A 16,490-nucleotide genomic window follows, 5' to 3' on the forward strand; every position below is an offset into this window, starting at 1 on the left:
TATCTATCTATCTATCTATCTATCTATCTATCTATCTATCTATCTATCTATCTAACTTGAAAAATAGCTATTATTTCACATTTGCTGCTGATCTGTGAAAAAGATTTCATGCATAATCTGCTGATTTATGTTAAGATTTGTTCTATTTTTATAAGATCAGTGCAATTACGGTAAATAACACACCCCCCACAACTTATTGACAGTTTGCATTGTAGGCAGAGACAGTTTCAAACAGAAAAACATCCAGGTTATGTGCTTTTTGTGAATTGTTTTTTAGACCTCTAGTGGCAACAATCAATGACAAACTGGACCTTCAGGACTGTCTAGAACATGGCAGGACAGCTAAGGTAAGCAGTTCTTAATCCTTAAGAATCCCAGAGTAAATCTTTTTTCTCTTAAATGAATAGGAATTTACACAGTTTACTTGAGTTCTAACTTGTATTTGTAGAGTGTGTTAAGTTTAACTCTGAATAAATGATTGGCCTACATTTCATTGGTTTCATAGGTTGCTTTTTGGTTGAATGTTTGTAGAGCTTGATAACACTAAAGCCAGTAACAACATTACTGAATTACTGACTGTACTGTGCATACTGTGTACATACTGTACATAAACCTATAATTATGTGGTTACTGTATAACATGCCAATCTTGGAAAAAGTTCTTTGGCTGTATTTACAATAATAATAATAGCATTAAGATGTGACCTGATTCCAGTCTTTTTACATATACCTTTAAATTTATTTGCTTAACTGGTAGTTTTATCCAACTTAAAATAGAGCACCACATAATCAAGTAAACATTAGTCTGTGGGACTGTTTAAAACAAGTGTTATAGGACCCAGTTACAAAATTGATCATCACAAGTGAAGAGCTCAGAACAAAATACAAGCTAGTTACAATTTCTAGATTACAAAAACTTATCAGTTAGACAGAAATTCATCAAAGAAGAGTGTCTTTAAGTGCTTCTTAAAAATATTGAGGGACTCAGAATTTTGATTGAAGGTGAGCAGCTTGTTCCACCAGCTAGGAGCTACACATTGAAAAGAGTCTGGATTGAGAGTTGATCCTACGAAGAGGTGGCATCATCATACACATTTCATCAGAAGACCTGAGCGGTCGAGAACAAGCCTAGGACCTCACAAGTGTTTCCATATACATACTGTATATACTGTAGATGCTGAACCTTACTCTGTAGGCACACACCAAGGATTTGAACTTAATACATTACAGGAAGCCAGTGTAGTGGTTTGAAAAGAGTAGTGACGTGTGTAAACATCGGTTAGTTGAACGTGTTGCTGCATTTTGAATCATCTGCACTGGCTTGGTGACACATGCCTATACTTCTGCAAGCAGAGTTGCAGCAAGCCAGACATGACAAAGCCAAAGCTTGTACCAGGATTTAAGCTGTATATTTTGTTAGATATTGCGGAAGTTGTATAGAGTGAATCTGCAAGACCCAGAGACGATTGCAACATGGTTAGTGAAGGACACCTGGTCATCTGTCACCACCCCATGGTTGTGAACAGACTTAGCAGGTGTTAGTGATAATGAGCCGAGCTGAACAGAAATGAGGTGTTGAATATGAGTTGGTGAAAACAAGAAGGTCTGTCTTTACCAGGTAGAGCTGAAAATGGTGGTCCTTCATCCAGGTTGCAATATCAGTGAGACATGCAAAGTTTTTTCTTGATACTGTGTGTTACTGTGAAGGAAACCAACATAGCGCTGATAAGAGAAACCATGGGACTGGATGAAAAGGCCTTAATAGCAGGTATTTAGCGAGAAGAGGAGAGGGCCTAACAATGATCCTTGGGACACCATCTTGTATGCATGGTGCACCCTTTACATCTGTCCTCTCCATGTAACTTTGTTCATAATGGCACTCTTTTGTTTTCATTCTCTTCTCCTCTGCTACCTCCAGGGGGTCCAGAGTGTGTCCTATAACTGAGCTTTCCCTTTTGATTAGCTTGTTGGTTTGGTGGGACTCACTTGAAGTGATGTCACCAGCCCAGCACACCACAGCATATAAAATCGCACTGGTCATCACAAAGTTGTAGAAAATGTGAAGGATGTCACTACCCACATTAGTGAGTAGACAGGGTAGCAAGGAGGATCTGGTTGTTGACCATGTCAAAGACAAAGAAGATATTTAGCAGGATGAGGACAGGTGACAAATTTGACACTGAAGTGTTTTTTTTTTAGATCAGATATAGACTGCTTTGCAGTACTGAATTCCTTTTATAATTCTGATTGCCCATATCTGATCTGAATTTAAATAGATCTGATTTTCACTCAAGGAAGTGAAATTAGTTATTTTATTTTTGTGCATCACGCAACAAGGCAGGACAGAACAAATGCATAGATACTTCAGTGTTATTCATTTTATTTGAAAGATCACCAGTTATTGGAATTAATTAAAGCAGTGAACAGTATAGCCCCACCACTCTCAACTTATTTTATAGATCCAATTCTTCACTAAATAGAGATGGAGAAAATTACGGCAGAAAATGCTAAGGCATACACAGTGATGTCATAGCCTTTCTGTGCTGACTCACCATATTTAGAAAACAAGCTCTACTTTGAAAACATAGACAATTGAAAAGTATCAGCAGAACAAATTTGAGCGGTCAATGTTTACAGTTTACCTACATTTGCACACACAGCACAAACATTCCATGTATTTATTTAAATGATTAAATCTGAACCATGTAATGTAAACACCACAGACAGCAGATTGGAATTTGTTTGCTAATTATGATTTGAGTAGCAAATTCTGGTAGTGTAAACTCTGTCTTGGGACAGTGTTCAGAAAGAAAGAATATATAACAAAATAAAGACTGCTTGATCTATTAATTTCCTGCTCATTGATCTTTATTTATTTGTTTTTGCCATTCAGTAGTATAAACCAAAAAAAGTCTTCAGTTTCAAAAAACGTCTACAGTAACTTTTTTTAATTTAGGAGAAGGCATTGTATGGTAGTTGTTCATGAAGAGATATGTTTTTGTCATTGACTGACAAACACAAAATGCTGATCAGAAAAACTCAGCTCAATGAAACTGTGCATTTTAGAGAGCTGTACATTTTCAGGTCAAAAAACAGGGTATATTATTTTGTTCTTGAGTAGCTAGTAGCATGAATTTTCTTCATCTCAGTGTTTCCTTTCTGTGGATGTGTAAATTGGTATTTTTTTATTTTAGTCAACTTAGATACTACAGGTTTATCATTTTATTTATACTGTATATATTTATATATACACACACAATATGAAACAGTACTTGATCTAAACACCAAGTTGGTTTCTGAAAGTGGGACATGATTCTGAATCACTGTAGAAGAAATTTGCTTGTTATAAAAGAACTGTTTTTTCTTTCAGTTCAGCAAAGTGAGAACCATCACCACTAGATCTAATTCTATCAAGCAGGGCAAGGACCAGCACTTCCCCGTCTACATGAATGAGAAGGAGGATATTCTGTGGTGCACTGAAATGGAAAGGTAAAAGCTGTTTTGTAAACTGAAAAAGTACTTCGATTGGACCCAAACAAATTCAGACTGCAGTAAGCAGGCAAATGCAGATTTAAAAGTACATCTACTTTATTAAATAAAAGCTTGGTAACAAAATGATGTTTATGGCATTTTTGTACATCATTCTCTTTATGTTTACTTTTAGTATTTCAATCTTGCTATGCAACAATGTTCATGACATTAACTTCTTTATATATATATATATATATATATATATATATATATATATATATATATATATATATATATATATATATAAATATATATATACTGTATATATTAGCAGCTGGAGATCCACAAAGGGAGAAAAATGAATCACGTATCATAAAGTAGTTTTTATTCCTGAGCTTTCAGCCCCTACCAGGAGCCCTCATCAGGGGATAATGCTTATATGGATCTCCAGCTGCTAATATGCAAACCGTATCACAGACCTTCGCTTCCATATATATATATACAGTGCATCCGGAAAGTATTCACAGCGCATCCTCACTTTTTCCACACTTCACTGTAGGAATGTTATTGGCCTGGTGATGAGCGGTGCTTGGTTTCCTCCAAACGTGACGCCTGGCATTCACACCAAAGAGTTCAATCTTTGTCTCATCAGACCAGAGAATTTTCTTTCTCATGGTCTGAGAGTCCTTTAGGTGCCTTTTGGCAAACTCCAGGCGGGCTGCCATGTGCCTTTTACTAAGGAGTGGCTTCCATCTGGCCACTCTACCATACAGGCCTGATTGGTGGATTGCTGCAGAGATGGTTGTCCTTCTGAAAGGTTCTCCTCTCACCATAGAGGACCTCTGGAGCTCTGACAGAGTGACCATCGGGTTCTTGGTCACCTCCCCGCCCTTCTCCCCCGATCGCTCAGTTTCGATGGCCGGCCAGCTCTGGGAAGAGTCCTGGTGGTTTCGAACTTCTTCCACTTACGGATGATGGAGGCCACTGTGCTCATTGGGACCTTCAAAGCAGCAGATATTTTTCTGTAACCTTCCCCAGATTTGTGCCTTGAGACAATCTCTCTCAGAGGTCTACAGACAATTCCTTTAACTTCATGCTTGGTTTGTGCTCTGACATGAACTGTCAACTGTGGGACCTTATATAGACAGGTGTGTGCCTTTCCAAATAATGTCCAATCAACTGAATTTACCACAGGTGGACTCCAATTAAGCTGCAGAAACATCTCAAGGATGATCAGGGGAAACAGGATGCACCTGAGCTCAATTTTGAGCTTCATGGCAAAGGCTGTGAATACTTATGTACATGTGCTTTCTCAATTTATTTATTTTTAATAAATTTGCAACAATATCAAGTAAACTTTTTTCACATTGTCATTATGGGGTGTTGTGTGTAGAATTCTGAGGAAAAAAATGAATTTAATCCATTTTGGAATAAGGCTGTAACATAACAAAATGTGGAAAAAGTGATGTGCTGTGAATACTTTCCGGATGCACTGTGTATATATATATATATATATATATATATATATATATATATATATATATATATATATATATATATATATATATATATATATATATATATATATATATTTTGATCAACATGTGGAAAATGTTACATTTCAGAGATTAAGTAACGATAAACTGAAATGACAAAAACATAAATAATTGTCAGAAAGCTTAATTATCTAATAAAATCCAGTTCACAAAATTAAATCAGAAAGTATGTTTCCCTTAAAATAAATGCCTGCTTTGAACACCAGATCTTCAACCATTATCACCAGGTATCCTGATAATGAATGTTCTGAAAATTTTTATAATATTTTAAAAACTGCTGTCATAAACAAAATTACTATACAGTTGCTCATACATTGCTTTATTTATTTTAATAATGCAGAACTTTGTATTTCTTGCCATTTACCTAAAAACAAAGTTCATATACCGACACTGCATCCTTTTTCCAAATACAGAGATGCAGTATTGTGTTGGAGACTTTTGTCTTTATACATGGAATGCAGGCAGGTTAAACATTCAGTGAGTCAGAAGTGGTACCTTCATCAGCAGTCTTGTACTCTTTATATCCTATAGAAAATATGTGGAATGCAAAAAGCTTCCTAGAAAAAAGCATTTTTAAAAGAGGACTTATGAATATTATTTTAAAACAAAATGACTCTGTTTAATTTGCTGGTGACATTTGGAAATCACCAGTAAGACAGTAACTTGTACTTCTCCCCAAAAGCTCTTTTTGTGGTGCTTTCCTAGCTGTGTTGGATGTCTTCAGAAGCACTTCCTCTATAATAGTGTTATTTTGAAATGTTCAACATGATGCTTCATTTTGATAAATGACATGTCTGTATAGTATGATTTCTACAAAACAAAATCTGAATATGGCTAATGTGTATATCGAGGTCTTAGTTTGATACCTGTTTGTTTTCTGTCTGGAGTTTACACATTGTCCATGTATCAGCATGGGTTTTCTCTGGTGTTCTGGTTTTCCTCCCATATCACCAAATGTGCCCATTTATCTTTGAATATTTCTTAGGCTTCCTTGAGTAATTTCCTATTTGCAGTGGGCTTATCATTAATATTTATTTGTTTTTAAATCCTCTTTTGCGTAGCTTTGTTGCACAGAAATAGACAGCTAATTTGTCAAAGGCTATGTTATCTACAAAATATCAAGTTTTTCATAAGGTAAACTAAGCCTCCATCTATTTTGCAATTCATTTTAATATCAACACAAGGATATGCAGTGTTTGTTGCCTTTTTAATTATTTTTTAGCATCTTTTGTAAATTTCCATCTTTATATCAAACAACATACCCATATAAATCTTAACCCTGCTCACTACAGTTAAGGGTCATGGTGGGGATTTAATATATCCTAGCAGCACTGGGTGCAAAGTAGGAACTAGCCCTAGTAGAACAGCAGTCAATCACATACCCCTGTCATGGACACACTCACAGTTTGGAATTGTTAATTGACTTTAACTTAAACATCTTCAGAACACGGGAGGGAAAATGTGTGGACTCCACATATACAGCCACCGAGCACAAGATGTTCAGTACTGGGGCAGCAGTGTTAACCATTGCTCCATTGTGTCACTATCAATAAAAAATGATAAACCATTTTTACTTAAAACCTTTTTAAAATCTTTTCTTAAAACTTTCATGTTGCTCTCATTGCAGCAGATTTTGTTATAATTGAGTAATTCTTTTATAATTTTAGAAGCTGAAGCTGACAGGTAAATTGAAGTGCTAGATTCTCAAGTACATCAACACACTTTTCACCTTGGTTGTTCAGAATAATTGCTGCATACATCTTTTAGTGCTACTTCAGGATTAATGCTGGTTATTTAAGGTATTCTCATATCATAAATTAGCAAGCATAAGTATGCAATACATTGTTAAGCAAATATAGAATGATCTCAGAAATCTTTTCATCAGCATGGAAAGGAGTTGCCAGTGTAATGATGTCCAATTTATCAAGACTGCCTCATATGTATTGTGTGGTCCCTTGTCTGAATCCCAACTGGCTGTAATGCTACTTGTGCCATGTTTACTTTTTTTTTTTTGAGTCTTCTTGGTCTCCTCCAGGAACTCCAACTTTTCATGAGGTGCAAAGTTAAGCTATTTGGCAATGCGATGCCATGGGTGCTCACTTATGGATAATTAATTAACAGGGGCCTTGTGCTTCAGTTAAAGTTGATTTTTTTTCTCCCTAAACTGAGGACAACACACAAAGTAAATGTAAGAAATCATGGTTAAACCACTTTCATATGCAGTATGTAGTATGTACTCTTCACAGAAAGCATTATGAAGCAAAAACTTTAATATCCATTTAAACTAGCTGTGGTTAAAGTTTCCTTTCTGTACTCTATTGCTGGATATGTGAAGCTTCTAAAGACAACTGGTTGCACCTTAGCCTTTTTAAATATTTCATAGAAAGGAAAATACATACTTACAGTCTCCATTATGTCTTGCCTACAATCAATAATTAGTGAATTACGACGATTATAATGTATGATTGTATTGATTAGAACCAGTTAAAAAATGAAGGTGCTTTTCATAAAGTCTTGTAGTTTTGGACTTAATGGCTTCCAAAAAGAAAATTGTTTTTCATTCAGACACATCTTTTTAGAAGGTTTCATCAAGAATATAGGCAGGTTTAACTTTAGATGCTAAATCTTATTTAGACTTAAGCCTCTGTTTTTTTTTTCCATCTGACTTCAAGTCAACTTTAGTGGCTGAAATGGCAGTTAGGAGGACATACCTATTGTCCCTTCTGTGCTATTGCTAATAATATTTTAATTCCTTTTCTCTACCTACACCCCATGCCCCTTCTTTCCTTGTGTGCCTCTATCTTACTTTTCTAGGGTGTTTGGTTTCCCAGTCCATTACACAGATGTTTCCAATATGAGTCGCCTGGCCAGGCAGAGACTTCTGGGAAGATCCTGGAGCGTCCCAGTGATCCGCCACCTATTTGCACCACTGAAAGAGTACTTTGCCTGTGTCTAGAGCCTGATCCACGCGTGGAAAAGAGAAAAGGATAATTGAAAATACACAAGAACTGATATTTAACAAGGAAAAAAATATAAAAAAATTTACTCTGATTTACAACAAGAAAAAAAAACATTTAAAGTAGATGTTTTACATAACTTCTTGTATTTTAAATGTCATTCTTTTATCCTATTTAATTTTTTAAATATGTCATTTCAATTTGTAGCTATATTATCCAGTGTTTTTTTTTTTATTTTATATTGATTTAATGTGTGCAAGCTGTACTTGAGACAAGGCTTTCTCTGTTCTTTTACAGCACTGAGAGACAATTTGTTTGAAGATAAGGATTGAGAACTAGAAAACAACGTGAATGATTTATTATGCATATATACATATATGTATATTGATGTATATATATACATATTTATATATATATATATATGTCTACAGTATATGTGTGTGTATGTGTATGTATGTGGGAGATGGTGTGCTTGTGTGTGTGTGTGCTAATTTTTAAATCATTTTAACCTGGTTTTGATTGACAGGAGCACAAGCCAGGGGGCCACAACAATATGCCCAAACCTGCTATACAATTCCAGTTGCTGAGCCTTACTTTACCAGCACCATTACTGGTAACAAATCTCAAGTGTACACTCTTTACAGTATTTTCATGGTTCTGTTTTAAAGAAAACCTTGAAAGAAACACAGTCAACAAGCCAACTATACCTCTTGTTTACAGTTAATATACAAAACATAAAGGTACTACTGTACATTAACTATTGGTGCTTTTAAATGAAAAAAATGATTGAAAACATCAGCTTCCACATGGCCTTAAAAACCTCAACAGGCAGGGTTATGATAATGGACAGGTTTTTCTTATCATGCTAGAAAAACTTTATAAAGTTAAAAAAGACAATGAAAGAATGCAATAATTTGCAATTAGTTACAAAAAGTAAAGTCAGAAACAAGGTGCATATAGTGATCTGCCATAGCTGTGGATTTTTTTTTTCTTTGTCTATCACAACTTTTATACACAACATACTGGTGCTTTTCAAACTACTCTGGCCTTGTGAACTCAGGCCCACCACCTGTGGCAGCACAGAAAAAAAAGTCAAAACAAGTGAAAGCCAGCTATTTGTGAGGCGATGTTTTTGATCTAAGGCTGCAGTAAACTCCAATTTTGATTTACTGAGACATGTCATTTTACTGTACATCTCTTGGAGGGAGGGGAGGGGAGGGCATTCTAACCTCAGTTCAGTGCCCCCCCTCCTTTTCCTCATTTTTATTCAATCAGGTGCAGATTTCAACATGGTGCAGCTTCACATTGCAGTTCTGCCTTTTCTAAGAGTATATGCTTTTGGATTGTTGTTGGGTTTTTTTTTTCCTCTTTAGCTCGTCGATATATATCATTTTGTGTTATTTTTTTCCTTTTGTCCTCTTTTTAGTATATTCTGTTCAGCATTTATGATGTGAACTTTGTGATCCCTTTCCTCCCCCACTTCTTAGGGGTACACCTACAGTAAGTAGGCTTGAACTCAAATGATGTGAAAGGGGGAATTACTAAATATTTTTGTAATCAGGAAAGAAAATGACTGATTTTAATTTTTACTGTTTGCTTTGTGGTTTGAGGAGTAGGGGTCATCTATGGTGCATTGTTTAACAGCAAATCCAAGAATTCATGCTGCAAAAAAAGAAAACAAAAAAACTGATAACACAGAATCCCCTATTCCTCATGCCTTGTTATATTACAGTATATTTTTTGGAAAACGTCTACTATTAAGATATGTCTTTTTAAGACCAAATTAAAAGTGCAGCATGTGGTTCAGAAGCTATGAGAAAGGAGCTTACAAAACAAGCCAGCGAGTTCACATTGGTTTGGGGGGCCAGACACTGTTGCAGCTTTCAGAATTGCTGAAGATTGCGTTTCTTTATTGAGAATCAAATTAACACTGCAGTTTAAAGGAAAGCAAAGAAATATTATGTGTCACCCCATGTCCCTGAATTAATTGAGGGGGCCGGGGAAAGTAACGCTATGTTATTTAACTTTTTCCTTTTTATCCCCAGTGGGACAGTATAATCTGTAAAGAGTTCAGTCTTGTTGTCCAATGTTACAAGAAGAGAAACTAACTGAGAAGAGTGCACCATCGTCTAAGGCCCACCATATTCTGTGGGTTTATGTGATATTTGCTGCGTCAGCTCCTTTCTCTCTGCTCTCTGTTCCCAACTTAGAAGTCCAGAATTTTGTACATAGAAAGGTTTGCCTGTTGTTGTTTGTTTATGTCTTTTTAAATTAGTTCTGAGATGTACAAATATGATTCTTTACTAATATATATCACAAAACTAGTAAACCTTAGATAAAAAACAGATGAATTTGTATTGAAATAAGCTATGAAGCAGTGGGATAGGGCAGCTGTGGAACATTTCCTAGCCTGCCTTTTTATATTTATAAATTTGTTTTATGTTTGATTTTAAGAGTGGCTTGTATTGAATTGTCAAGTGATCTTAACAATAACTTGTTGACAGCTTTAAGATGGAGAAGGTGACCTTTATCACACAGCCCTAGATGCGGTAATTTGTGTTTTTTTTCTTTTGTTTTTTTTAAGAGGGGCAGTAGGTGTTTCAATAAGGTGCTAAACATTTTATCAAAAAAAAAAAAAGAAAATATATTGTTAGGAGAAAATCATTTTGTCTTGACAATGACTGTTTTTAAGTTCGTAGTAAGGAAAAAGAAGCACTATTATTTTACTCTTATATGAATATATTAACAAAGCATTTTAACTTTTTACTTGAAAAAAATTAAACTATGACAGATTCATGTGTTTTAGCCTAGGCATTGCTGTAGTTGGTGCTTATCTGTGGGAAAATCATGTATTCATATTGAAGATTTAAAGGAAATTAGAAACCATTTGGTAATAACTTTTACTGTTACATATGTACTTGCTTGATCCCTGGCAGCAGTGTCTATTTACCCACATTCCATGCAACAGAGAAACACAGTGATTCTTTTTGTTTGTTTTAGATTAATTTTCATTTGACTGTCATTTTGAAACGTCGCTTCAATATTTATTGACAACAATAATGTACATTTCACAGTTCTAAGACTCTGCAGGTAAATTTCTCTATTTCTTCTCTTGGTGAAACTGTTGTACTTCTGTGTGACTATTGATCGTGACATAGCTGTGTATGGATTATACTGTTCTGAAGGTCAAGTGCGTTCAGCCAATGTAGCAGTCAGTCAGACTCAGTCCACCTTCATCCCATTTTTTTTTTCAGTGCCCAGAAAGAAGAAAAAGCTCCTTTCTTATGTACTTGTGCTGGAAAACACTTGAATAAATGTATTGTTTTTGTGCAAAAAAAAAAAAAAAAAAAAAAAACAAGCTTCTGTCATCTTTCACTTGTCACATTTGTTTGGTTCAATTCAGAATTCCAAAGTTGTAAACTGAATTGTGGTATGAAGCAGTACAGATCTTCTCCAAGCCCCTTTTGCTAAATATGATAAGCATGCATTTCACAAAGTAAGTGCTGTTAAATCAACATAACAATTATTCTGAAAATACATCTTTTACATATAGTATGTGAGGCCTAGTGGCTCTAGCATAGTGACTCCTCATTGTTTATTTTTTAGAATATTTTCTTGCCTAGTCCATGGTGAGCCCCATTAGCCGAAGGTCTTCATTGTAACCAGTCCACTTTGACTCCTTCTGTCACATTTGCAAAGCTCAGACTGGGGCTCTTCAATGGCCTTAATCTTCCAACAGTTGTTTTTCTAAGATATTTAGTGAACCCAGCATTCCTTCAAGAATGTCAATGTATTCTGTCATTCTGACACACCTGTTGAGGGCTAAGTAGAAGAATTCATTTTCAAATAACACATCATGAATAGTGGTCATATTAAACAGCTACTCTGTCCAAAACAAGTTAACAGGAGAACTGCAGTGTGCTAGCTAAAAAAGAAATTCTCTTTTAAGGACCATCACATTAATGCTTAGTCTCACAACACAGGTTCATTTTTAGTATTCACAAGACAAAGCTGGGGTTATATTATAGCCAGAAGTGAAGGCCTGCATCCACAGTGGCTCCACCTGGAATGACTCTAGTGGCATTAATGTAAAGCATACCGTAACTAACCATACATTTTGGAGACTGCTATGGCACACTAATGTATGAGGGCAGAGAATACTTGGAAAGCATACTGATTACTGAAATTACCAGAAATTGTAAGAAACAGATGCTTAACATCCATTAGCCATGTTTTCAAGAATCTCCAGTTCAGCAGCTTTTTAGAAGAACAGAATGATAAATGCAGTATCATTGTAAGTTTTAAAGTTACAGTAACATTACATTAAATGTGTTGTATGGAAAAGGCTTTATTTTTCAAATTCCAGATTTGTTTTTTATAGTATTTAGATGAAAAAAATTTTTTAATTGACTACTGAAGAAGCTTTAACAGTAACTTCAGTGTGGTAAGTATTGTAAGTGGATCATACATTAGAGGGCTGTGACAAGACTAATATAAAATCTAAACTAGTCCACCTATATATCAACAATAATACATTTAAGTACATCAAGTAGAGAAATTTCATTCATTTGATTATCATTAGAATACTTTGCACAAATAATTAGGAATGAAAAATGCGTTCCACTCACCATCTAATGAAAAGCAGTTCTTGTTTATACAAATTTCTAGCCACAACTGAGAAAAGATCAGCTCAGTCAATGGGGAGCCACAATGATTGCAGCTTTCACTGCAGCCTGATGTTCTGCCAGCTAGGCTTCTTGTCTCCTAGTTTCTGCATTCAGACTGAGAATAATGAATATTCTTATTAAATACTTGTGACTAAAAGCACCCCTTCGGACAAAACTGATAATAAAGAGCTTTGATCAATTTAATACCTTTATTGAAATTTAAATTCACAGATTGCCTGCAGAAACAGGAAAAAAGACTAAGAATGGTGACTAATTACAAACAAATCAGCTACAATGGAAAAACCACGGGCATTGCAGCCACCACTACTTCTAAGCTGAGCAGATCCTAACACAGAATTACAAAGTGATTACAGGTGTTACCTGCAAGATGGATTCACTGACAAAGCAGGATTCAGCCATGGTCCTTAAATATACTTGAGGTTCAAGATTTTGTTAGCAAAACACCATTAACAGTTTGTCTTGATTTGTTTAGATGACTTTGTTTTACTCTCACTCTTTGAAGTCAGTCATCTAATGATCTTATTGTTTACGTCTCTTACAAATTTAAAAGGCATACTTAAAATCCACTAATCAAAAGAAATGGATCCATTTTCGTCTTTCACTTTATTTATGTGAATGCTTGTCCTCCCATAGACATGTTTGTGAAGTTTGCCCCCGATACCCCCCACCCCCCCAGACTGGATTGTGTATGAGGGTATCCTGTGGACTTACATCCCGTCCTTGCTGTATTCGCTGCAGGGATAGACTCTGGCTTCCTGCAGTACAGTAATCGAGAAACTAAATTAAGTAAACTGATGAATGTTTAAGTTTTGCTTCTAATGAAGAATGACCAAATGCAAATGTAAATAGCAGTGCATTCTCCAGAGATGTCCCCTGCGTGCATTCATCATCAAAAGATTACCTGTAAAAGAAATTCCTCAAAACATTAAGGTGTGGCCACAGGCTGGTTCAGTGTGGCAATGCATCACAGCTGTTTGCGGAGTTCTCGTGATCTCCAAGTGGGTTTCCACCCACAATACAACGACATGCGGGTTAAGCTAACTGATGACTCTAAACTGGGCTGGTCACATTGTGATTGAGTGTGTCTGAGATGGGCTGGCAACCCACCCAGACTTGGCCCCTGACTTTAGCCTGGTGACATAAAGATAAGCTTTGGGTCCCTGTGGATGGACAAAAACTTAAAGAGAGGGGTACACTTGTCTTTTATACAGGCCTCACATTTCTTGTATGTTCATTTAGTTAAAGAAAAAAACGTTATTTCTGATTCTAGGCCAAAAACAATACAAAACAAAACAAGCTGACCAGTTTTAAGCAGACAATACTTAAAGGCAGAAGCTGGCAATGACTGGCATCATAGATGTAAGATGTAGTTTTAGACCAAGCTGGAAAACTCCCAGGTTAGAAACTGCTTTTAAGATGAAAAACTGTTTATACAATATAATGTTTCACAAGTTCTTCTTGCATTTTTATGTTTTTGTATACTGTAGTTTGGCCGGGAAACTAAACTTTATTTCTAGAGTGTTCAAACAATAATGAAATTAATTGCGATTGAGTATTACCAATTCTGACCATGTCCACTTACGGTGCTCTGCTTTATTCCTGTAGATAGCAGGCTATGCTGATTTTGAAATCGCTTGTGTGTGTGTTCGTGTTCGTGTTTGTGTGTGTGTGCAAGGATCCTCCATTGAGAGCAATGCAGCCTGGCATGCCGTTTAAAGCAATAATAAATGACAAAAGCTAACTGCAGCTCTCAATTTACAAAAACCGGTCTTGGAACACTCCACAGGTAAAAAACGTTTTCCTTTAAAATCAAACCTAAAGAAACATAACTGTTTTGCTTGCTACTGGAACTTTGAAAGACCTGCGTTGTGGTTTTCTTCATTATTACATACATTTACATGCATAACTATACTCTTTAAAATGTACTTGATATTAAAAAGTACTCATTTACGACACTGAATTGTTGTAGATTGTTCTATCTATTCTGTATGTGCTATCCTGTTTCTCAGTACTAGTAATAGCTTTTTATATGCTGAACCATCTACCAAGTGAGAATCTTCTTAATTATTTCATTGTTCAAAAACAAATAAGGAACAAAGTAATAGAACAAGTAGAAAACATTTCCTACCCTAACACTGCAATAAAAAAATATTTTCAATAAAAAATGTTGATATTTGAACTTCAAATTGGCTAATTAAGGATTGTAGAGTCTAACGTAGAAACTGCCGTTTTATAGCTCAGCGCTGGAGCAGAACCTTGTTCTAGCAAAACAAAAAAACAAATGACATCATGATAGGAATCAAGAAAATAAAATTATAGTTTCAAATGTTATTAAATCAGGGAATGTGTATTTCATGATGAGCCATCTGAGCTTGTGCAGTTGTCCCCACATTAACCTCCCTTCATGTCCCCTGATTTTTGTTTTAAGTTTCTGTCTTTTGCATGTACTGTACGTAAAACGCGACATAGCGTGCAATAACAATTTCAGAATGAAGGTCAACATTAGATAATGTTATTTGTTCTGACCTGTCAAAGAAGTATTGTTATGCTTAGCAAGTAATATGAATTTTCACTTTTTATTCTTAGTCGAAATGTAATACAACTCCAAATATTATTGAGAGATAACTTAGATCAATTAGGGTGCAAGGTTACATGCAATAAACGTTAAGTGCATAAAATGGAGGGCTGCATGAACTTTGCTCCACTCCTTATTTTTATTTATTTATTTATTTAAATGGAAATCTGCAGTGTATGCAATGGAAGTAAATTGTGCATGCTGAGCCACATATTTCGCTGTTTCTCCTTTTATTCTTCTCCCTTGCCTTTGCATCAGTTACCTCATGACTGGGTTTAGTGAAAGTCGTTACCTTTTTGTGCAGGATAAACATTGTGTTGCTATCAACTGACAAAAGTATAGTAAAGCTCTTATGCAGAAACAAAACTACTTGGATGTTTTGTTTTGTTTTTGTTGTTCCTAGTCTGGCACAAGTTCTTGTGACCTGTTAGCGTTTGTGAAAGTATAGACATGTAAAAAGGGTTAATCAGCTTAGTTTAATTGAGTAAACAGTGAAGGAAGTTGAAGTGGACTTTGCAGCAGCTTACATTAGCCACACAGCCCCTAGAACATGCTTAGCACTGCTGGCATCATCTGAGTCCATTTAATTTATTAAGGTGCTAAGGTCTTTAGCTTTTTAATTTTAATTTTTTTTAATTTTAGCAACATTTTAAATATACTGTTTGTATTCATATTAATTTTTAGCAAATATACTTAAGAAAATGGTGCATACATTTTAATGACCATGTGGTGCACAATGTAGTTTCTAGGCTTTTTTCTCTCTTTCTGGTCTGAATCATTGACATCATTTGCTCCAACAATGCTGACCAGGACAAGCAGGTCAATATACATTAATGGACAGATACACCGTACTGTTTCTGCCAATTCCTCAAGTGTTTGTCCTGGCTACAGTTTTAGTCAGACCTAAGAAAGTCAGTGATTCTGATCTTTTAGACACGCAAGGATTTGTGTTGGCACAGACCATTCTTTCTGAGCCGAAGCCCTTGGCATTTCCTAATGAGCGAGCAGCACATCTTCTGTGTCTGATAGTGTTCCTTTAGGTCTCCGAAGGCACTGTGTATGATTTTATTTCAAAACCTTTTGTGTTTATTTTGTTCAATAAGCTCATGATGTTCTGATATTTTATTTTTGTTTTGTTTTGTTTTTTGCATCAGTGTGCAAAGTCTATTTATCTATTTGTTGTTCTTTGTCTTTCAATATGTGACTTGATCTAATTTTCTATGTTATTAAACTGATAATTTTAA

General features: G+C 35.4%; 1 protein-coding gene across 7 annotated transcripts in view; it reads left to right on the forward strand.

The window, feature by feature from the left end:
* Positions 1 to 16,490, forward strand: part of dnmt3ab (DNA (cytosine-5-)-methyltransferase 3 alpha b) — a 601,530-nt gene extending 585,040 nt beyond the window's left edge. For all 7 annotated transcript variants that reach the window (XM_028796948.2, XM_051924572.1, XM_051924574.1 and 4 more), the window contains 3 exons: positions 278 to 347; positions 3,370 to 3,488; positions 7,841 to 16,490. In XM_028796948.2, the coding sequence (XP_028652781.1) occupies positions 278 to 347; positions 3,370 to 3,488; positions 7,841 to 7,982 (331 nt within the window). In that variant the 3' untranslated portion in view covers positions 7,983 to 16,490. The remainder of the gene's footprint in view (positions 1 to 277; positions 348 to 3,369; positions 3,489 to 7,840) is intronic.

The sequence above is a fragment of the Erpetoichthys calabaricus genome, chromosome 3 (assembly GCF_900747795.2).
Source record: "Erpetoichthys calabaricus chromosome 3, fErpCal1.3, whole genome shotgun sequence".
Taxonomy (NCBI): Eukaryota; Metazoa; Chordata; class Cladistia; order Polypteriformes; family Polypteridae; genus Erpetoichthys; species Erpetoichthys calabaricus.